This window comes from Phoxinus phoxinus (genome assembly GCF_949152265.1).
Source record: "Phoxinus phoxinus genome assembly, chromosome: 7".
NCBI lineage: Eukaryota > Metazoa > Chordata > Actinopteri > Cypriniformes > Leuciscidae > Phoxinus > Phoxinus phoxinus.
The window spans coordinates 12179283-12203610 of NC_136882.1; the positions used below are offsets into that span (position 1 = coordinate 12179283).

A 24328-nucleotide genomic window follows, 5' to 3' on the forward strand; every position below is an offset into this window, starting at 1 on the left:
GCGTTGCCAATGCTCACTGAACAATATAAAGTGGACTGTGATCTTTGATCTCTGACCAGATCTTTGAAAGCTCTTGTACTATGAAAGCCAAGTATTCTTATGAGCTGCCTTCTACAAACCATAACAATAGAGAAGTTATGCTGGCTATTTCCCCCAAACCGGATCACTGCGTATGCTGGCTGGCACAAGTTTCATTACAGTTCCTAGAAATACTAGAAGCAATTAGACATTATAATCGCTAGACTGAGCTTAGACTAGTGTGATGATTTCTCTGGCATGACACCAGTCTTTGTCCAGCTAACCTTTGATGCTTTGTATTCCGACTACTGAAACTACTCATAAACTGAAACCGAATATATGCATTAAGACTGAATATTTTTGGCACATTTATTTTGCAAGTGATGTTTTCAAATCAGTGCTTGGTCAAAACCACATTCCCCCTTGACTTCGAGTAGCCACATTTTTTTTATTACCAACAAAATGTCTAGTCCACTTTGCACTTTAGTAGGCCAAGAACAGCCCACTTAGACAGGAAGTGGCCGTCTGACCGACATGTAAGGGGACCAATCTCCAAGCGCATTTATTTTGAGTATCAATTCCATAAACTTAGGCAAGTCCAGCAGCTAGTTGATCCTCGTAGCTGCACGTAGACTTGATTTCAACATCTGATTTGAACCCCCTGACTGTTACAAACCTGTAAATCCTGCACAAAGCCAGCCAGTCAGAATGGAGCATGGTACAGTATGTCTTTTGGAGCTCCTGCCAAGTTTGTGTGCCCCATGCATGAGAAGGTTAATGGGTGTGCCAACTTATTCGTTACTCTGTAGGTTGTTACACAAGAATCTTCAATAGATAAAATGCAAAGACCAGCAGACATAGAGTAGAGCTTAAGTGCCCTTCTCAAGACCTCTTGTGTTATGGTGCATAAAAGAGAGTGAGGAAGAGAAAGAAGGAAGAGGCGGGTGTTCTTTGTGTGCTCTGGGATGACTTACCACACAGGATGTGGCGGAGAAGGGAAAGGACAACACTGCACTCTTTCATGTCTTATTTCTGCAGTCTGGAACGTGGCGGCTTTTTAATTCTGTGCGTATGACACTGATCACAGATTAATACGAGCAATGACCGCAGTGCAGATTCTCTGTTGTTAAAGGAGTAGTTTACTTTCAAATGAAAATTACCCCATGATTTACTCACCTTTAAGCCATCCTAGGTGTATATGACTTTCTTTCAGACGAATGTAATCTGAGTTATATTATTGAATACCCTGACCCTTCCAAGCTTTACAATGGCAGTGGATTGCAACTATCAGTTTGAAGCTCAAAAAAGTGCATCCATCTGGGGTCGGCAAACGCGCCGGCGCGTTTTGCTAAACAAAATTCCACATAGCATGCTCCACACCACTCTAGGGGTAAATAAAGGCATTCTGAAGCAAAGCGATGAGTTTGTGTAAGAAAAATATCCATATTTAACACGTTACAAAGTAAATTTCTAGCTTCCGGCCAAACGAACATACACAGTCTACTTACGTATAATTCGCAACTTACGCAACTTGTGACGTGGGAAGTAGCGTAGTGTGTCATGGCGTTATGTAAATATCAGCAGTACCGTCGCATTACTCGCTTAGTTGCACTTTAGGCTTAAAGGAACACTCCGACTTTTTGGGACTTTAACCTATTCACCTTATCCCCCAGAGTTAGATAAGTCCATACATACATTTTTCATCTCCGTGCGTGCTATAAGTCTGTTTGACGCACCCACCGCTAGCCTAGCTTAGCACAAAGACTGGATGTAAATGGTTGCAGCTAGCTTACTAATCCAAATAAGTGACAAAATAACGCAAACATTTTCCTATTTACATGTTGTGATTTGTATAGTCACAGAGTGTACAAAAAACAAAGTCACATGAGACACAGACATATTTTAACTGTATAAATACTGGGAACTATATTCTCTGAAGGCGAAGCACTGCTACTTGGGCGGAGTGATAACCGCAGCACCTGAGACGCGCCGTGGTGAGGAGCAAAGAGTTCGTTCAGAGTTTGGGTAACAGAGTCAGCAATTTATAAATAGTAAAAGCGTAGTTTACAATCATGGGTTTTCGCTGTATTGTAAAGAGCTGTGACAATAAACAGAGGAGACCAGGTAATACCATGATGTTTCATAGAATTCCAACTAAAAACGCTGACCGGATGAAGAAATGGCTACTTGCTCTGGATATTGACCAAGTAAAAATCATCTGAATTTTCCTCAAAATCAGCCATGATCACCATTCACGTCCGCTAATAGATAGTCAGTCACTTTTTATTTTGTTGACAGAAGAAACAACGGCGCGTCTCAGGTGCTGCGGTTATCACTCCGCCCAAGTAGTCGCCTTCAGAGAATATAGTTCCCAGTATTTATACGGTTAAAATATGTCTGTGTCTCATGTGACTTTGTTTTTTGTACACTCTGTGACTATACAAATCACAACATGTAAATAGGAAAATGTTTGCGTTATTTTGTCACTCATTTGGATTAGTAAGCTAGCTGCAACCATTTACATCCAGTCTTTGTGCTAAGCTAGGCTAGCGGTGTGTGCGTCAAACAGACTTATAGCACGCACGGAGATGAAAAAGGTATGTATGGACTTATCTAACTCTGGGGGATAAGGTGAATAGGCTAAAGTCCCAAAAAGTCGGAGTGTTCCTTTAAGTCGAATCTGTATGTTTGTTTAGCCGGAAGCTAGTTATTTTACTTTATAAAGTTTTAAATATGAATATTTTTCTTACACAAACTCATCGTTTTGCTTCAGAAGGCCTTTATTATCCCTTCAGAGCCATGTGGAGCACTTTTATGATGGATGGATGCACTTTTTTGAGCTTTAAACAGATGTTTGCAATCCACTACACTGTAAAATGTGATTAGTTGACTTAACTTACAAAAATTGAGGAAACCCGTTGCCTTAAAATTATTAAGTAAATAAACTTTATGCTTAATCGGAAAAATTAAGTCATGTGGAATTGTCAAGTACACATAACTTACTTATTTCATCATTTTAAGGCAACAGGTTTAAAAAAATTTAAGTAAGTGAACTGAACACTTTTTACAGTGTGCCATTATAAAGCTCAAAGCGTCAGGGTGTTCATTAATATAACTCCGATTGTAATTTTAATTTTAAAGTGAACTAGGCTACTCCTTTAAGCACCATAAAAGCTATGAATATGTAATCTTTCAGGCTAAAAGGACATTGAAAATTTCCATGGGATTCAAACTCTCATGAGCGAGGCTCTGCGGTGACACTAATATTTCAAATCAAACTTCCTGCCTCTCCTTGAGTGCTGAAATATTGTGAAGTTTATGCAAAAAAAAAGCAGTCGGCCTGAAACACTTTAACACAGCCGCATGGAGTCTGCAGCCTGAAAAAAACCTCCTCACAGTGACTCCACAGTCTGCAAAACATGGGAAGGATTCTGGCTTGGTGCTCTTGCTCATCCTGTGTGTACAGTACCACGCTTACAGGAGAGCTAATAATAAGCTCGCGGGGCCTGCTCAGCACTGAGGAAAGTGCCTGCCAGTGGTTTCGGCTGCTTTGCTCTCAACACTGCCTGGTTTTGGCCGTCTGTCATATTCTGATGGAGTGCTGGGTTCGGCGTATTCAACTACCTTCTGGCTTGGGCAAGAACAGCTCACATGGCAAAACAAAAGGGTATAAATACCACCCAAACCTTCCTGCCACAGCGCCTGCATTCTGTGGAAAATAGCTGAAGGCACGAGAAACCCACGGCAAAACAAGGGTTCTCACGGTATATTAATGACTCTCCAGCGAGCGTGGCGTGCTGCGGGATAGAGGTCCCTGAGAGGGCAGCCAAGTTCATGAGGTTATGGAGTGTGCTGAAGCTTGTCTGGCCTTGCCCTAATTTCAGAAGGGGATTGCAGGTGACCCGATCGGCGTCCGCAGGAATGAGCATTGCCAAAACACTGTGAACGGACACGAGTTGCGCAGAAGTCACACAAACTCCATTGTGGTGCTTTTTGCAACCAGAGTAATAATTGTGGTTCTGTAAAAAAAAGCTGATATAATGGTGGAGCATTGCAAGCTTTCAGCGCTGGAGGCTGGATGAATGGGAGAAAGCCAAGCACATGAACTCTGTTGACATTCGTCAATTCTCAAATTCGCATTTTCTCTGCAGCTGTCTAAAATAACTGCTTTAAAACAGGTTTCTCTGGTGGGATTGGTAAGCGCTTGAGCGTCAAAAGGCGCATTCGTTTACAAAGCTCTGTTCTTTTTTGCATCGCTCTAGCTTGGCAATAACGAGAGGCATTTCAGTGTTTATAAGTTCAGATAAACACTCAGTGACTCATTGATTTTCTTCAAGAATATCATGGTTGCTGATCTGAGTAGTGGGTGTTATTTGGAAAATCTGTTTTTGGACTGTAAAATAATTTTTCAATATGGTAGAATGTAATGTTCCTCTAACGTTTACATAAATCAAGAAAAAACTTTCTTAAAGTCCGCGTGAACCGGAAGTTGCAAATGACTTTTCTCAAGTGTTGTGACGCATTTCCGAGTGAAAGGGAATATTGAACAGAGGGCAGGGTTTTACTTCAGCGCTCCTCCTCTCCATCTCTCGCTCATAGCAGAGTAACGGTTTGAGGGGAGTGGGTAAGCGTTTTCAACCCAAGCCGTCAAGCCTACGTCATCAGAAAAAGACCCATTCCAGACCCGGAAGTAACTTTTCAGACTTTGATTAAAGATAACTTCGGCAAACAATTTTTTTCCGTGTATTAACTTGCACAGATTCATTGTTCACCACAAGACTAGTAATATCCGCTAACAAAGTAAATAGGGTCAATTTTGATTTCATGCCGACTTTAAAGTCCCCCTAGTCAATAATTGTATCACTTAAAACTCATCTTTCATCACCAAAATTACATATTTAAACGTTTTTCCCTTGAAAACAAATTTCTTTATGCCTTAAAATTGCTTGAATGTAACTCTACACCCTTGCCTCATTTATTATACGCGGTTCAATGAATATGCAAATTAGCCCCGCCTCCACTCACACCAGCTCAGAGGTCCACTGGTTGACGATCACACGTTGGCCTGATTGGTTACAAGGTAGTTTGTGACGTCAGAAACACCAGCGATTTCAAACCATGTTTTTGAGACTGTCTTTGGTTCACTGCAGTTTTAAGTAGAAAATACTCAGCAATGGTGTTGACTTATGAATTTGCACATGGTTTGTCTTAAAGCATATATAAAAACACCACATAGACATATAAACAACATTAAAAACTTGATTTTCCCATGCACAGGGAGACTTTAAAACATAAAAAAATGTGATGTTTTGAACATTCAGAAAACATTCAGAAGTGACTTTTTCATAACATTTTTAAAATTGTTGAATGGAATTCTAATTTAACATTCACATAAACAAAGAAGCGTTCTTAATACATAAAAAATGGACGTTTTGAATGTTTAAAATACATTCAGAAAAAACTTTTTCATAACTTAATGCGAATGTTAGCAAAGCATTCTAAGAACATATTTTTGCTACTGTATTATTTCCGCGTGCCTGTATATTTTATATACAGTTTGCATTCATTATTTGTTCCTTATGCATGTGTCTTGTGACTTCATGTTCTCTTCAATTATTTTTAATGATCAAACATTATTGATGATCGTCCAACTAAACAATTAAAACATATATGTTCCATGAACAATATATAAATAAAAATGTTGTGCTAGTGTTTTTGAGAACTTCTTTAAAGATCAGATAACTTTGAACGAAAGTTCTATTAATGTTACTGGGAAGATTTTAATATATTATAAACATTATAACATCATGATTTTCTGTAAATCTGCTTTGAAACAAAATTGTGAAAAGTACAGTAATATACGACAAATTTGACAGACTTTTAACAAATAACAATTAAAATTGCTCTCACGTTTTATACAACCAATCCAAAATCTTTAGCAAATATGATTAACATCAATAAGACGTTCCGAGAATGTTGTTCTAAGAACGTTTTCTCTCAATGTTATGAGAATGTTCTTCAAGTAAAAATAACATTGTAAGAACATTCCACGAATTCCATTTCTCTCACAACCTTTTTACAATATGAGAACATTCATTAAGTACAATTGTAAGGGCGTTCCATAAACGTTGTACTCTGAACGTTTTATGAGAACATTTATGAAAACATTCAGCGAATAAAAATAATATAATAACGATGTGCCGAGAATGTTATTATAAGAACGTTAGGAGAACATATATTAACTATTAATAACATTATAAGAACGTTCCAAAAACATTATTTTAAGGATGTTTTGTCCTAATATAACTTTTAATCAATATGTACAGTATGTCAAAAGGTATAAGATCCAAAATGTTCTTTAGGTATAGTCAGACTCAGCCCACTTGGCATTATTCCCGAAAATTGTGTGTAGGTAGGCAGCTCACTAGGGATGATGCCCAACATACGATGCCCAAAATGGTGATCTAGGTAGCTAACTAGACATGAGGTCTCACTAGACATGATATCCCCAAAAAATGCTGTCTATGTAGACTAGTTCTTTTAGTTTTTTCACAGCCAGTCTTGTGTGGTCTCAGTATTACAACAGACAGGAGCCAACAATATTACATCACTCCAGGAAGTAATGGCAATTATAAAAAATAAAAACACAGAGCCATTATGGGTTTAAAGTACAAGTGGTTTATTTATTACTCACTTGTCATGTTAATCTTACTGCTTTCAAGAAGCTATCAGTTTTAATCTCATTATGGTTTGTATGGTAGGTCTATTTTGTGGCGAGAAAGATAATTAATAACCACAAATGCATTGATTTATTCAAAACATTTATAAAGAGGAAGTAAGGGCAGCATGACTAGTATCTCAAAGATAGTGCAGTCTTCATGTAGTACGCTAAGATATAAAATGTGACAGCATACTCAGGCAACCTGCTCTTGACTGAACTCACGCAAAAAAAAAAAAAAAAGCACAAAAAAAAAGACGCCTGAAAGCGAGATCATATGCGTCTATTATCTGATTGGCTGTCTGAGAAGCAAACTGCATTGCCCACCCCCATGTTTATATGAATCGTTGATCATTTGTCGAGTCCTCCCACTGAGAGAGGATTTGTGCCGCGATCGAGCGCTCATGGCAGCTAATGATTATCGCGCGTACCTGCGGAATCATATCGATATGGAAGAGGCTCCGGCGCGCGCTCCTCACACGGGCTCCACGCACAGAGCGCTCATATTCGGCACGCTCGCTGTCATGGGACTGCTGCAGGTCGCGTCGAGTGTGGCGATTTTGTTGCACTTAACCGGTTATCTCCGAGAGGTAAGACAACAATTACTCCCTACTTCTTAAAGTCTTTCAAAACAACAGTTTAACTGGACTCGTCAGAGTTTTAGTGCATGGATCGAAAGGTTTGACATGCGTTTCAGCAGTTTTGAGACCAGGTTCCGTTTAACCTGTTTTGAACTCTGAATGTCAAGCGTTGTTGCAGGACGGATCAGTGAGTGTGTGTGTGTGAAACGCGCCTCTTCTGTTCAAGCGCGTTTGAACATCAGAAGGAGCGCGCGCTCGCAGAAGCGTCTTGTGCCCACTCAGTGCTTTTTGAGTGGGTTTTTAACGTAACTTTAAAAACCATTGCTTCTATGTTTTATACATGCTGCACGATTGTTGGAAGTAAAAGTGTTTGACATAAGAAATAAAAAAGTATGAATTTTGGTCCGTCCAATTGAGTCCCACCTTTAAAGGGTCTCCGAATTGTCATCACCTCTGTCTTTTGACATAAATAATAATAATACAAATTATTATCAAAATGTTGTTTTCTATAAATAATTTTCAGTGATCCATGTTGGTTTATTGTTTTATTTAATTTTTTTAAAAAGTAACTTATAGCCTATCGGGATTTGAATCTCTGTCATTGCACGCGACATTACTTTTTAATTTTTTAAGTGTTGTTATTTTTTCATTAGAGACATTTATTGCTGCTAATATCATCTAAAAAAGATAGGCCTAATGATCTTAATTTGAGATTAAGTGTTTTATTTGTAGTATCCCATTCATTCTCTCTCCGAATTCACTCGCAAACGTTATTGTCGTTCAATTTTCTGGTTAGTAAAGGTATAAATAGTGTAATTTTGTACTCAGGTTTTGTTTTGGGGGAAACTAGCAGTCTAATCCAATTGCTGACACAGGAAATTTTGGTTTTTGGCAATGTTGATCTTCATGAATGTGTTGTTGGTCCAGCACTGGTTTACTTTTCTTCACATTTTCCATAAATCTGGAGAAAACAGACATTGACCAAATATTGTTAAAAGTCTCCCACAAGTGATACAAAGACATGCAGTCAAAAACTGGACATGTCTGCCCATTCTTATATATGTATATTAGAAAAAAATATTAAACAGTTCTATAAAATAACACAAATGGATGAATGGGAATTATAGTGACTGAAACATGTAGAACAAATAAAAAGTTCTTCTTTGTTGAGATTTAAGCTCTGCTTACCCTGGACAAACATTTACTCAACCAAATTGATGAACTGCATTCTGAGATGCTTTTAAGGATCATAATTTCCTGAAATTCAAAAAGTCGGCACTTTGGACTGGTTGCTACAAAGCACTTTTTTTTCACCCATTGTCATGTCAGGTATGCACTTTCCCCCTGACTTAATTTGCTCATCTGGTGGTCTATTTAAATGTTTGGCAGAGCTGCAACGGATGGGATGCTGAGAAACAGCTATCACATGTTGTCATGTCCAGATCTCTCTCCTGTAGTGTGAAAGCTGTGGAGGATATTATGACATCTTGTTTCATGAGGCTTTGGCACAAACACAGCGGTGTCGGAAGCTTCTTGTGCGCTGGTGGAGGGCCAAAGCAACAGATGCAAGGAAAGGAAAAAGTTGAGTGTCAGTTGTGTTTGGCGCATGGTTCATGTTGTCCTCAGAAATCGATGCAGGGACAATCCTCAACTGAACCAAACCATATATGATTATGAAATGCTTTTCATTAATTTTATAGTCCTTGAATTTCAAAATGCAGTTCAGTTTATCAAAGGAGAGAAATAACATCACACACTGCGTTACAAACTGTTGCTACTTGCAGTTACACACAATTTTGGATTTTGTTTTGTCAAGAATTTTGCAGTGTATCATATTACTTCCTGATTGAGCACCTGCACCTTTTATAGTTTTATGCATTCTTTACGCTATAGTTTTACTGTATTACCTGCTGATCATAGCGCAAGATCTGTGGGAATGGTTTATTTCACTTCCAGGAATGTGACTAATGTAAAAAATGTTAGAAAAGCATGTTTGTGCTTGAGGATACTCGAGGAAGAAAGTACTTCAGTGTTCTTCCTTCTTCATTAGGCTCAAATGCAAATAAGGTTTCACATTTCCTGCACTTATTTTGAGGGCAAATCTGTGTTGTTCTGTGCAATAGAATTTAAAATGTGTGATCTGAGTCTTTTAGTTAAAGTTAGGTTGGCCACTTGCGGAAAGGCTAGCAATAGCAAGCTAGCTTTTAAAGCATGAGATCCCATCCTCCCTTCGGATTGCTTTTACTTGATGAAACCACACCTTCTTCAAAACACATGAACGCACACACACATCAGAGTTTCCAAAGAAAGATGCCGTTAAATGACCTCATGTCGCTATTACAATAAAAAGGGGTCCGAAAAATGCAATAAGCGAAAGCTCCTGCTAGGAGAACAATACAACAGGGAAATGGATCCAAAACATGTAGAGTTACAGAAAATTACCCGAACAGGTAGAAACTTTAAAAATATGTCAAATATTTGCTAACGGCAGTCAAGAAATGAAGACTTTAAACCTCGCACACACATTAAAAGCTGAAAATGTGTCGTTCGTGGTCAGAAAATTAACAACATTAATAATGCGTTTAAATGTGTGTTGCGCTTTAACTTCAAACAGAACTAGTGTGTATTTCTCAAAGTACACATTGTAGAACATAACTCAGAACTTAGCACTGTCAAAACTGATGCCAGCGTGCCCATGACCATGGATAGCCGTCGTCCCATATTTGATTTCAATTCAAGTCATTCAACTGTCCTCTCAGAGTTAGTTACAGGCCTTTATTACGGGGCTTCGAGTCATCTCACAACACAGGTGTAATCCACGTTTTGAGAGTTGGGTCACCCTCCCACGCTTTGCTGTAGATACAACTTACTGTATATTTATACCACTTTGCATCATTGACATCGACAGCCTTTATTATTGTATAGAATATTATGAAATATGTTGTGTGCCTTATTCAGTGTAAGAAGTCACATCATCTCACAGACAGAAGGATGCTCAACTGCCGTTATGGAGTGAGTTTGAAGTAAAAAAAACAAAAAAACTTTATTAAATGTTGTATTTTGTTGGGCAAGAGGTTTGGAAAGTCGTGTTTGGAAAGATGTTTGACGCGTGTTGCTTTTTCAAATGCACGTTATAAGCGACTCAAACTCGCAGTGCTTTCAGATGGAGCAGCGTTTACTACTGATCACAGAGCCGTACGTCGCTGACAAGCTGAGCATAAAAAATAATCGCAGCCTTTGCGATTTCATAATCGCAATAAAAGCCAATTCTGTTTAAACACAATTTTACAACAAAAAACACAAATTCACGATTAATCGTGCAGCCCTATTGCTGCTGCTGTTTTTGCTGCTGCAGAGTAAGTACAGGACTTGCTACTGCCAATACAAACACAAAACACTGCTGTGAGCAAGACATGCTGCTGCTGTACTATATAGTGTACATGAATTACCCGTAGCAGATCTATACAGGTGGAGCTGGGGAAGGTGGAGGGTTTCTGAAAGCATGCTACAACTTCTACAGAAAATGCTGACCGAGTATATGAAGTAGGGCTGTAAACGATTAATCGCATCCAAAATAAAAGTTTGTGTTTACATAATATGTGTGTGTATTGTGTATAATTATTTTATATATATAAATACACACACATGCATGTATATATTTGCATTTATATACTGCATGTATATTTTTATATAATTTATATTATATATTCATATAACTATTTTATATATAAATAACACATTTTTCTTAAATATGTACATGCATGTGTGTGTATTTATATATACAAAATAATTATACACAATACACACACATATATTATGTAAACACGAACCTTTTTTTTGGATGCGATTATTTGCGATTCATCGTTTACAGCCCTAATATGAAGGTTGGCTACTGAAATGGCAAGAACCAATCAGCTGTGCACTATAGAGAATGATGTGATTGCAACTAGATTGAGTTAAGGACCATCAACCATCTAGATTTTCATGACGGTATTTGTATTAGTTTGTACTTTGTGTTAGTTCACACTTTGTATTAGTTCACACTGAATTGGATAAAGTATACCTTTAAACACTTTTGTACTTTGGGACTGTCAAGCACACAAAATGTCTCTATATGAAAATAATGCTGCTTTCCTGTAAGTTCATTAAAATCGTGCAGTGGTGCCTGTTAGTTAAAAGCAATCCAGCTGGATGCAGTTGTGTAACTGAACTGTGTTTGTTTGTTTTTTACAGGTCGACCTTGCCTCAGCCCAGCAGAGTCCTAATGAGGTGAGCTAATAAACTTCAAAAAGATACATTTGTTTTTCTCAAGTGTGTGTGCTTTGGCTTAGACACAGAAACCGCATCAGTTTTCAGAAACATTCGTTTCCTCATTTTACACAATACAGTTTGGGTTTTGGAATCTTTTGAAAGGAATCCAATGATTACACCTTAAAGGCTATGTTGCAGGTTAAAGTACCCAGTGAGCCAATGTATAGAAAAATAATGTAGGAACTATATTTAAATATGAACATATACTTATAAAACGCTATTTAGGCTTCTGGAGTCGTTTTTGTGAGAAAATTTTACTTCCGCGTTTGAAAACCGCCAAACCGGAAGTGACGTAGCATGAGGCAGAGCGGTCAAAGTAAACAATAGGAAAGCAATGGATCGCAATGACAGCTCGGACGCTGAGGAAATTCTAGCCTAAATGTTTACTCGTATGATGGACCTCAGCCATATAATTATGTGCCTAATATGAAGCCAAGAGAGTAGACAGGTCAGGATTAGACAAAACAACGGTCAGAGGAGACACATTGAGCTGTGGTGTGAGGAGAACAGGGCAGGGGTCTCGATGAGAGAACAGTGTTACTAGCTTATAGATTTATTCACGTTAGCCGACGATATGTATAACACTATGCTTAGATCACAATATTGTACAGATTATTATCATGTATCAGGCAAAAGTAAAGCTATTATTTAGACCCTTACCTGCATGTGTTGTGTGTGTCAGCCATTAGGAGACAGTTTCAAGAGGAAGAGGGACTTTATAAAGGTTTTGAATGGCCCCATTTGGTGACAATGAATACAAAAATAATCACAATCACAACTGTCTTACTGTATAAAAACTTTATATTTAGAAACAGCCAACACAAACATTAAAATTCGGAGTACAGATTGGAAATGAACTTAATATATTATATTTAGGCTATAGGCCTAATAAGTGTCGGCTGCAGACTAATAACAAACACATAAATGCATTACATTACAAGTTTATGTAGGATATGTTAATTAAATTAAGACAAGGCACATTAAGACAGGTAGGCTACATGTAGCCTATGCATTTTGTAAAACAGAAGTGAATAAGTGATCTCTGACGGATCCGTGACCATCATGTTTCCCGCCCGCGGCCGAAACACAATCTGACGGCGGACCGGGCGACCCGATGAAGGAGCCGGGACAGTGTGCACATATCGCCGTCATCATATAACTCCATGTCGCCGAGATTAAATAAACAGAAGATTTTGACGCGTATCCGAGAGTGGAGCGGAGTGTGAGCGCGCACTGCATGGCACGGACGCGCGGGCGCGAACACTTATCAACAGTGAAACAATTTAAAATACTCTATCATTTCTGGTCATACGGAAAATAATAATACATTATTCGCAACTACTTTTATTTGTGTAAATTCGCAATAACAAGAAAGCGTTGTGCTTTTGTCAAATAAAATAAAACAATCAGGCGCGCTTTCATGATCTCCGTGAACTGGAGCGCGAGAACTGAAACTAAATATGTAGGCTAAAGCTTGAAATGTCCACTTCAAAACGAACAAATTCGAATCGAAAGCTACCTTCTGATTATGTAATCCGTATGAAAGGTGCATTTCTCTCTAAAAGCGCACCCGCTTAACAGCGGAGATGGAGATATGTTTTTAACCGACACTGATTTAGAAAACAATAGTTTATTAATAAACAATTCAAATGCCTCGTTATTTTTTCAGACACATTTATTATCATTAGTCTATAAATCACCTTTCTATAGGCTGTGGTTCCAGAGACATATGGCTCTTCATTCAGCACTGCGGGAATAATATCATTTCCAGGTTCTAATTTTGTCTCATAAAAATAAATCAACAACAACAAAATCCATATTAATTTGTGAATATTTTAAATGTTTAATTAAGGGGCAACAAGTAGCCTAATAAACAAAAATTCGTCAATATTAATTTTTTTGCGCAGCATTTGGTGTAGCCTAGCCTACAGTTCAAATTAAAATTTTGCCTTTTAAAAATAACAACCGTTTTTGTTTTGTAATTACGGGTTAAAAATATTTTTGTTCTCTCTGTTTTGTAATTTAGTAAACTTTATAGATTTCAACCATATTATTCCTTCTTGAGTCTTTTTAACAAGAATTTAGATTAATGTATGAATTGAATAGTGATTGTGTGGACCTATGATGAGGGAACAACCAGTGATAACCTTGGTAGTAGGCTACCATCAAATGATAGCCGATCAGGATACACATACAGCGGTAGGCAGTGGCCCACCTTACCGGGTGACCACGTCGTGGTTCACCAGAATTTATAGTTTACCCACCTCTTTTTTTTACCACTACACCTCTGACCACGACGATGATTAATTGAAATACAATAACCACCGAAAACACACTGAATCACGACCGCTCCAACTGAATACCAACCTACTCTGCACTGAGCGAACGCACAACGCAGAGCCCGGCGGCAAACGACTACCTCATGTGACGCAATATGACGCGATGGTGAAAAAAAACGGTTTTTCAACACGGTCAAGGAAACGGTCACGTTTTCTACTAAATTTGTGCCCTTATGTCTTGCAAAACGATTTTAAATCCTGCATTTACTTTTCATATGGTATTTTCATACAAGGTTATATATTAATTTTGAAGAAAAAAAAAACCTGCAAGATGGCCTTTAAGGGCCCTATCTTGCACCCAGTGCAATTGACCTTGTACGCCGACGCATGTATCATTCCTTTTTTGCACCCGACGCACAGCAGACTTTTCCCTCCACAGACGCACGTCGGTAAATTAGGGAATGAACTTCAGTGAAAAGAGGAGGCGTGTTCCGGCGCAAACGTCCCTGGTGGTATTTTACAGTTTCAGAAAATAATTCCGCCACAGACCAGGAAAAACCTAGTCTAAAGACAGTGGCGCATTATTCAGATGCTATTTTAAAGGCGCATGCAAGACACATCGGTATATAAGGACATCTGATAAAGTGGGTTGTCCATCAAGAACCAGGAAACACAATTCTGAAGACTGTGAAATCACCTTTACCATCATGTAAGTTGCGTGCGCTGGCAAATCCGCCGTTATAATAGCAATCCGCCATGGAACAAGCGCGCCTGCTCTTAAAGGGAATGTGAGATGACGCTCTGATTGGTTTGTTGAATTACCCAAACCACACCTATGAGTAATTCAGACCACTTCAGGTTACTTCAGACCAACACATATTAGATTTGCGTCGGGCACAAGAGTCATTTATCCCGTCGGTATAATAGCAACAGTGCCCAAGATCCACCCACTTGCGTTTTGGATTTGATACTTGCATTTCAAATAATTAAAATAGGGCCCTAAATCTCTCCATGTCCCTTAGTCTTTAGACCTTTTTACATGCTTTTTTCAGGTTTTGAATTGATAGTTGCTTGCTGTTCAATGATACTTGACATAGTTTACACTTGGTGGTCTACTAACAGTGTCGGCACCACTGGTTGAGAGTTAATGGTTAGAGATTCAGACTTGTAACCCAAAGGTCGCAGGTTTGATTCTCAATACCACCAGGAAACTATTGAAGTGCCCTTGAGCAAGGCACCTAACCCCCCAATTGCTCTCCGGGCACCGTAGTGAACGGCTGCCCACTGCTCCGGGGTGTGTGTGCACTAACTTGGACAAATTCTGAGGATGGGTTACCACACATCACCATCCTTATTTAATGTTTTTAAATGGTCTACCATAAACCTTCGGTTACGGATGCCGCCTTTAGCTTCAGATAGCCATTCTAAAATTATTTTAGAGCCCCTTGGATTCAACCCACTTTATTTTCCTCACTTGTTTGAAATAAAATTACATTGCATATTAATAAACTGTAGTGTAGGCTATATATACAATTATTGTATTATCGAAATATTTATTAATTATTAGGTAAGCTAAGCATCAAGCATTCGTCATGTAGATAGATTCTGATAATTAAAACAAAAATCAGGCGTATGTATTCGTGACATCAATTACTGCTGTATTTGCTCAGAAACTGAAGTTATTTGTGTATTGTACTTGTCATATTTTTAGAATAGTACAGCAAAACTAAAGATCTTCCAGTGGGCTATCTTATTGAACTGTCAGCATTGGAAACTCAGACAGCATGCCTTCAGCTGACAAATACCCCATGCATATATATGTTATACAAATTATATATGTAAAATTATTATATTTACAAGTTTTATTCGTTGCACCGGTTTCTGAATATTGCTTTATCTATGTAGTCTACACTATTTAGATCAATCAATACTCAGAAACAGGTGCAGTTATTTTTTTTCAAAGTGAACCAAACAGTTTGTTCCCCGAGGGAGAACGGACAAATGAGCCGCCCAATCCCCTAGACACAACTCCCCCAAAAATTGTACATGCTTTGTGCACTCTGACACCGACCGTCAACTAAACTCCTTTAGGCGAATTGATTCATTCTTAGCATTAGAGACATTTCACAGTGCTCAAAGCATGGCATTTCCTCCTATTAGAACAAAGACATTCCAAAACTATGACCTTAATTTGTGTTTATTGAACTTATAGAATGTGCTTCTTGCATTTAATAGTACCAATGTTCCATTGTTAAACAGGTTCTGCATTGGTATTTTCAAAAAAAATTGTTTGTTTAAAGACAAGGATCAACAGAGAATACCATTGCTGTAAAACATTGCCTAAACCATGATGGTGTAGTCGCTTGTGAAAAGGTCGAGCCAAAGTCCCTGGAACTTTTCTTTGTCAGGAACTGGATATTTAAACATGTCTCGTGGCGTTTTTCTGATGGCTTGCTTTGCCAGGTCATGAGAACTGTACCAGTTTTATCATTACCCTGGGACAACTTATTAAGTGTTTAAATATATGTTATATCTTGGCTTTTTTAATGCTGCTCAAATGCGATTCAGTTTGAGAGCGTGTTTGTATTGGCCTACTTTGTTTGCGGTGCACCAAAGTTCTTAAGAAGGTCAGAGCATCGAACAAAAACCAGAACTCTGCACTAGAAAGACCTAATTATTATGTCAGTTTGTTATTTGATGCTAGTCTAGGACTAAAAGCCTAATATTATAACATTTAGATATTTAGTTCATATTTCTAACGGATAGCTTTTACTTAGGCCTTAATCTACTACCACTTATACAAATCTCTTTGTGGTATGAAACTCTAAAATTATGACATATTCCCATATACCCACAAATCAGACCAGATTTCACACAGTTGAAGTTATTCAAGTCTATTGAAGTAATCAGGGTTTTCCTGAATTGCTGGATTGTTGGCTTCATTTGAAAGACACCTTGCAACTTGAATACCTTAGCAGACCTTTTATTCTTTCTGATTTTTTTGTTTGCTTGAGGCATAGAGCACATTTCAGTCGTACCTGAGCAAGTGAAACTGCGAGGGGAAACCTCATTATTACCTGTTATGTTGGTAGTGTCCTTGCATCCTGGCTTGCTTTTTCTTTCTTTCTTGGCGTTACTTATCATGCACGGCGCTCATACTGTATATGAAGACTTGTTTTTTTTTTTTGTTAAAATTGTTTCTTCTACCACATTCTTCCTATCCCAGTAAATGTCACATTAGGGAAATTTCAAGAGCATCTCAGTAGTGTAGTGATGAATGAAACACAACTCGCACAGAAATTAATTTCTAACCAAGTGTAGCTTTCTGTTGGTAACTTGGTGAATTTGTATGACCAACGGAACCTAATGCAAAATCTGCATTGGGGAAATCTTTCACCCTCATGCAAAACTCCTGATCAAGTGGATTACTTTTGAAATATCATCACTTTATAAGGTTAGTTCACCCAAAATTTTTAATTCTGTCATTAATTACTCACCCTCATGTTGTTCCTAACCCATAAGACTTTCATTAATCTTCGGAAATTAAAGGAGAACTCCGGGCAATTTTTAAGTTAATCTTGATCGTTCTACCTTTGTGAGTACTGTCTATAGAAGAAGAAAAAACGAACCGGATTGGTGCTTGCAACACGGAGCTGCTACCGCTAATGCCCAGAGCTCCCACTCAGCTAAACAGCAGTTATGGGGGCATATTCATAAAGAGTGTTTTTGTGCCTCTTAACAGACATTACATGTTACATGACACCTTACATGACAACAAGATGCATTTAGCAACTTAGCCATTGTTTAAATTCACCTAAATAGTGTTTTAGACGGCTAGCTGTAGTCTCGCGCTAAAGTCCTGTGGGAACTCCCGTTGTAGCCGGGAAAAGGTATTGTTGACTGAAGAGTGTGAGGCTAGTTCTTCGTCTGTATACTCGGGTTCAAATAAATAAGGACGTCCATCAAACTCAAAAGCCTCTTCCATGTGTTCAAAATCTTCTATATTCTCCATAGTTACGTTATGAACCATTTCTTCTTCATTTGTGAGCAACTCCGATCATCACTCTTCACACACATGACGCTCCTCCCACCTGCACCTTAAATATCCTTTAAGATATTTTTAATGAAATCTGAGAGTTTTCTGTCCCTCCATTGAAATCCTATGCAACTACCACTTTCAAGCCCCAGAAAGGTATAAGACATCATAAAAGTAATCCATGTGTCTCCAGTGGTTGTTTAACCTAAATTTTAAAGTACCTTTTTTGCGCAAAAAAAACAAACACAATGTACCACTTTATTTACAGAATAATAATCTCCAACGCCCGTTTGAGATTAATATTTTGTTAAAAAGATTTGTGTTCCGAAGATGAACGAAAGCCTTACGGGTTTGGAACGACATGAGGTTGAGTAATTAATGACATATTATCATTTTTTTGTGGACTAACCCTTCAAAGCCAGTGCTTCTCAACTGGTTTGGCTATGGGATCCACATTTTCCCATAGTCATTAAACTGCGACCCAAGTTTTTAGGAATTTGAACCAACTATTTATTTCTCAAACATGGTTGACAGTTGACACACACAAGTACCATTCCACTTCACTCAACACACATTGATTGTAAGAATATCACTAACGCAGATTAATAAACAGTATAAGGTGAGGCTATTAAAATAGCAGTCCCAAGCTAGTTTTTGTTAATATAATAAAGTTAGTGAGTTGGTATGGTCACCATAGTCATCAAAAATATAGAAAATAACACAAAGTAAGGATAAAGTGGTATTTTGGGTAAATACATAATACTAACATGAACTGTTATTGAAATATATGGACACTGATTCTGATGAATAGAATAAATAGATGAATACCTGCATGCAAATCCTTCCTACAGTAGCGAACACACAACATACCAGTGACAGGCTAATGATTTTGTTTTGCTTTTTATATATAATGAAAAGATATATAAAAACATATATGCTCCTGCATGGTCCTCCGCATTTGCACAGACTAACGTCTGACAGGACAGTAAAGTTAAGCCCCGTTTCACACTTTGAAGCTGAGATCGTTCGCCAGCTTAGAGGAACGGTACATGATGCGCTAGTTTATGATTGAATCAGAAAAAAAATGCACGAGCGTGGTTTCTGGAGAAAGAAATCGCAGATCATAAGCAAACTTAAGACACTGTGGAGACATTACACATCACAATCTGATGTCAAGCGTCTTCACAGGATCTTTACAGGATGTGTGTGAACGCACGCACAGATTCCATAAAATCACTGGCAGTGTGAATGAACCCAAATCAAACGATCCCAGGACAAATCCCGGGACACATTATCAGCTTTAGTTTTTCTCTTTGCTCATGCTGCGTTCATGTCAAGTCAAGTCTTTTTACAATACAGATTGTTTCAAAGCAGCTTTACAGTGATAGGCCTAATTTATGTCATGACATAATTACCGTAGTCTTGATATGACAACCCATCACGTTCTATTTAGAGCTTTTCACGTCCTCGGCCTGGGATGTTATTAATTTCTATTGCAACATTAAATGAATCTGCAGCGGTCAGGTGGTTCATGGGGCGCTCATAAAATTCCAATCTTAAAAGCTGCAATTACGAGCTCTACGAGGAAGTAAATGCTTTTTACATGTTGAAATCTCGTAATTACAGTACTTAACATGGCGTGAACGCAACTTTAAACTGTGTCTGACAGAAAAGTCAACAACTTTGACGCATATCTTATGATAAAAGTCTCGCGTTCTTTGACTACACATTCCGCGACCCACTCAAAGCGGTCTTGTAATCCACATTTGGGTCAGGACCCACCGGCTGAGAAACTTAACCCTCCGGGGTATGAGGTGTTTTCTGGGTCCTGGAGGTGTTCTGATATTTGTGCTTATTTCTGTTACTTATAACATTTTCATGGCTAAAGTCTGATTACACTGTATTCAGCACAAACTCTGCTACAATAATATGTGTGCAGCATGTATGTAAAAGTTAGTAGTTTTGATAAAATTACGTTTATGCATAGTTTGTGGGGGAAAAAATTAAGTCAGTGTTATAAGGCCATAAAACCCATACTGAATATTTGTTCACAAGACTTTTGACAACTGTATCTTGTAGCCTAGAATTCTAATCGACACAGCGTTCATTATATATAGAATACTTCAATATAATATACTGTCTGCCTCATTCTGTGATAAGAAGCCACTTCAGATCCCAAATGGAATGTATTTCAAACACATTCTGAGTTTACGTCATGTAATGTTTGGCGCGTTTTGATTCTCAAATGCACATCATGAGTGACTCAAACTCACAGCGCATACAGAGACCATTTACTCTATGAAACATTTTGTTTAGCACATTATAAACATTCACAGTAAACACTGGTCTAAACATTCGAATATGCTTCATGTTACAGCGTAAACACTCATATCACTTTTATATCGCACTGTTTAATATCATAAAGCATAAAAACATTCTCGTGTCATATTTATATTTATTTTGCAATGAAAGGTTGCCTACCTTCATATTTCAACGTTTCCGTCCACATTTTAGTCTAGTAATAGTTCAAATAGTATAATGTGTACAGGGTTATGTAACAATAACACGTTAACTGATGTACGTGAGAATAAATTACTTACTCAATCCTCCGCTGGTGAAATCGCATTCTTCTTATTCTGAGGTAAAAGTGTATTCCTCACAGCGCGTCTGCTTCCAAACTCAATGAAAAGCAGAGGAATGAAGATCTCTCTCTCTCGTTGGTTTCATATGGATTACATAAATAGAGAATATTTGTTTTCAATATGACTTCATTTAAAAGTAGACACTTAAAGCTTTCTAAAGACATATCTCTCATGTCTTTATGGTAAGTATTCACTGAGTTTCGGTTCATTTTTTAAATGCTTTTCTGAAAGAAGTTTACAGAGACGGCAAGATGGCAGAAAGTGCGCCTTGTTTTTTTTGTTGTTTTTTTTTACAAAAGCACAAAGTTTTGTTGTTATTGTGAGTTAACACCTTTACAGTTTCAAATGATGCATTACAAGAAATGACAGATTATTGGAAGTTCTTTTCGCCGTTAGCAGTAAAAAATTCAAGTGATCATTCCTCTGCCGACCTCGAAGGGTTAAGCCATTTTTAGGCTGATGCAAACCGTGTTTATCTCAACCAGCCCAATGCTACAACAATGACATTGAGAGTGGAACTATCTGTTTGCTCAACAAGTTCTGGAAACCTGTCTTAACTTTTGCAGTTTTATTTCGTAGTGCTAGTGACAGAAATGATTTTTTAGGAAACTTTTGGTAACAAAGCACATTCTGGTCATGAGATCCAGTTCGAGAATGTAGCAATGTAACCATTATTCTGAATTCTGCGGCTTGTGTGAAAAAAGGAAATGTGACCATGAACATGTTGTCACAACAGAGTGTATCGTATTTCTTCTTTGAATGAACAAGAATATAATGAGTTGGTAAAAAAAAAAAAAAAAAAAAAACTCCTGTGCAGTAGAGGGTTAATGTGTCATATATAAGGACTGTATACTTTTACATTGCTTCCAGCAAGCTTGCCTGGTTTCTATTTCTGCTGAATTGTGCTAGGTACTGTAGATATAGCCGCTGTGAAATACATTGATCCAGAATTCTGCTCTTCATAACTCTACAATAAATATCTACAATAAACATCAAATATCCAATGCTTGAGTCCTGTTCACACCAAGAACGATAATTATAACGCTTGTAACAATATGTGTCCTGCCGCTTTAAATGCTCCAGCTCTTTAAACTCGGATGGATTCTGATTTGCTGTCAATGTGTTTAACGTTCATCAGCTGAAAAAAAAAACAAAAAAAAAAACATTCTGATAGTGATTCCAAATATATAATTTTTCCATGCCATTATTGTGACAGTTGTGATGTGGACTGCTATTTTATTTTATTTTTTTACCTTTTCACAATATTCTAATTTTGAATTTGGGATTTTCATAAGCTGTAAGCCAAAATCATTAAATGTATAACAAATAAAGGCTTGAAATATCTCACTTTGCATGTAATGAGTCTATAGAATATATTAGTTTCACCTAGAAGCTGGACTGTGAATGATGTGATTAATGTGGATTCAGGGAGTCATTAATGTGTTTTTTTTGTTCTTTCTCAGGAAATGCACAGTGAAACATTAATAGGCGAAGCACCGTTGAAAGCTTGTAAGGAGAAGAAGGAAAGATTTCGACAAAAAAAGGACACACGCATTCCATCAGCTCACCTTCCTATAAAGACACCCCCACAGTTGTCACCCCCACAGTTTCCACCCGGTAAGCATACGCTGTTCATTTCTGAATCACATGACATGGTTGTCGGAAGCGTTTCCTGAAATGTTAGACTTGTGATTAAAAAAAAGAAATGTGTTGATAACCTACATTAAGTGATCTTGACGTTATATCATATTAATATCATAAATGTTTATTCTGACCGTGTTTCTGGTGCTTTTGCAGATCGAAATAAAATAACCATGATCCCCTGGGACGAAGTTCATGGGGGACATTTGAAGAAGATGAAATACCGTGATGGGCGAATTTTAGTGGACGAACCTGGCTATTACTACGTCTATGCCAAGACCTGCTTTCGATATGCTAAGGAACACGACTCGGACAAAATGGACGTCAGCAATCTACAGCTGTTTCAATACATTTGCCACGAGAAGCACACGCAATCTGTAATCAAGCCCATTGTCCTGGCAAAAAGTGGCGGCACGCTGCAGTGGAACATTGTGGAGTACAACATGTACTGCGTGGAGCAGGGCAGAGGTGTCCAGTTGACTACGGCCGATGGTATTTTTGTCAACGTATCCAATGCATGGCTGCTGGACATGGAAGCTGAAGGGACATACTTTGGTACTTTTAAGATAAGCGATTGACTTGCATAGTTTTTGCTACTGAACATGTGCACATTTTGCAACCTTGCGAACTTTTTCAAAGTGATTATGAACCACTGAGCACTTGTTTTTGATCACTGACTTTTGAATTCTTTTTAAGAGCACATAAAGATTTTCTCAATCGTACCAATACTGGCAATAGGTATCAGTCCAATGTTGGTACGCATTGGTAAACTGCTCCAATACCCACGACAATGGAGTGGAATGATGCTGGACAGTCCCAGTAAAGCACGCCAAATCACCTCCACAACAGAGGAACGCAGAGGAATCAGGCGAACTAAGTGGTCAAGTTCGAAATTAAATCTACTCAATACGAACTTCTTGTTCACATTAAATCACATTCGCGGCTTTGCCCGTAGTGACATATTGTTATCAGTGAGTATGCAAAAAAAGGAACCGCCTTAAGACGACATATCAGTGCATCGCTAGTTTAAGAAATTTTACATGAACATTTTCATCATCACATTGATTGATTGTAAAAACAAAACAGTCCAAATACCATGAAATGTTTCTAACACAATGTTAAAATGATAGCTACAGCCTATGGGAAGGCTTCTCTCAGATCACTGAAAGCATGATTGATTGAAGAAACCTCGACGTCAAGGACATTTGACTTGTGACAAACTGTTGGATAAGTGCTTCCCGTCTCATTAAGAATATGTACTGATGCTTTACTGATCGATGAATTTCCCTGTTGGATGTTTGGAGCTTCCTTTCGGATGATATTTTTTAAATTTCTCGAACAAAACGTATACAAACATTCAACAAAAATCAAGGCAGCTGGACTGTCTTTGAGAAGCGATGCGCAGAACCAAACTGAGTTTGGTACGCTCTAATTTAATTTTGTTTTGAATGCACTAAGTGTATTTATTTATTTTCAATAATGATAGAATGTTTGTAAAATGTTCTGTCTGTTGTACAGTTTTGTACAGTGTGTATAATTGCCTTTATTCCATTCTTCGAGAGGTTTTGGACAAAGAGCATTAACTTTTCGGTCTGTTTTATGCGCTTTTGTCCCAGGCACAGGGCTCCTGTTTAAAGCTTAAATGGATTGGTTTTTCACGAAGAAACGTTGTATTTAAGTATTATTAATTTGACAATTCTGTGTGCAAACGTTTATGGACAGCAGGATATATTGTTCCAAACCCAAAGCAAACCTAAAAAAATGTTTGCAAACTTAGTCTAAGATTTTTTTTTTCATATGTTAGCAAAAGTTCTGTTTTATTATGTTTATTTATACTATTCTGCCTAATAAAGATAATTTTCTAAATAAAATACAAATTTGTTCATGAAAATGCTTCATTTGATAATGTAACCACCGGAGGCCTTCACCTAGGCATTCATAGTTTACATATGTGTTACGTCTATTTTCATATTGCCTCGACAATGAAAAAGTACACGCAGTTCCCAGCGTTAACTGGCTCCTCTCTGGATGTGACAGCTAAAGTAAATGTTTAGTCTTTCCTTTCTTTGTGGTATTGTCAAGCAAACGGGTGAATTACTCTG

The 24328-nt window shown here is 37.9% G+C and overlaps 1 protein-coding gene across 1 annotated transcript; it reads left to right on the forward strand.

Annotated features, from left to right (window-relative positions):
• Positions 1–6900: 6900 nt before the first annotated feature.
• Positions 6901–24113, forward strand: tnfsf11 (TNF superfamily member 11). The gene is made up of 4 exons (XM_079618681.1): positions 6901–7326; positions 11551–11586; positions 22049–22202; positions 22383–24113. The coding sequence occupies exons 1-4, from the start codon at positions 7141–7143 to the stop codon at positions 22802–22804; spliced, it is 798 nt and encodes a 265-aa protein (XP_079474807.1). The 5' UTR covers positions 6901–7140; the 3' UTR covers positions 22805–24113.
• Positions 24114–24328: the final 215 nt, after the last annotated feature.

What these genes read in the sequence shown, in the direction of transcription:
- tnfsf11 (XM_079618681.1), top strand. Translation starts at nt 7,141, where the DNA reads ATGGCAGCTAATGATTATCGCGCGTACCTGCGGAATCATATCGATATG. An exon ending in TAACCGGTTATCTCCGAGAG is followed by an intron (nt 7,327 to 11,550) that starts GTAAGACAACAA and finishes TGTTTTTTACAG; the next exon opens with GTCGACCTTGCCTCAGCCCA. An exon ending in ACCCCCACAGTTTCCACCCG is followed by an intron (nt 22,203 to 22,382) that starts GTAAGCATACGC and finishes GTGCTTTTGCAG; the next exon opens with ATCGAAATAAAATAACCATG.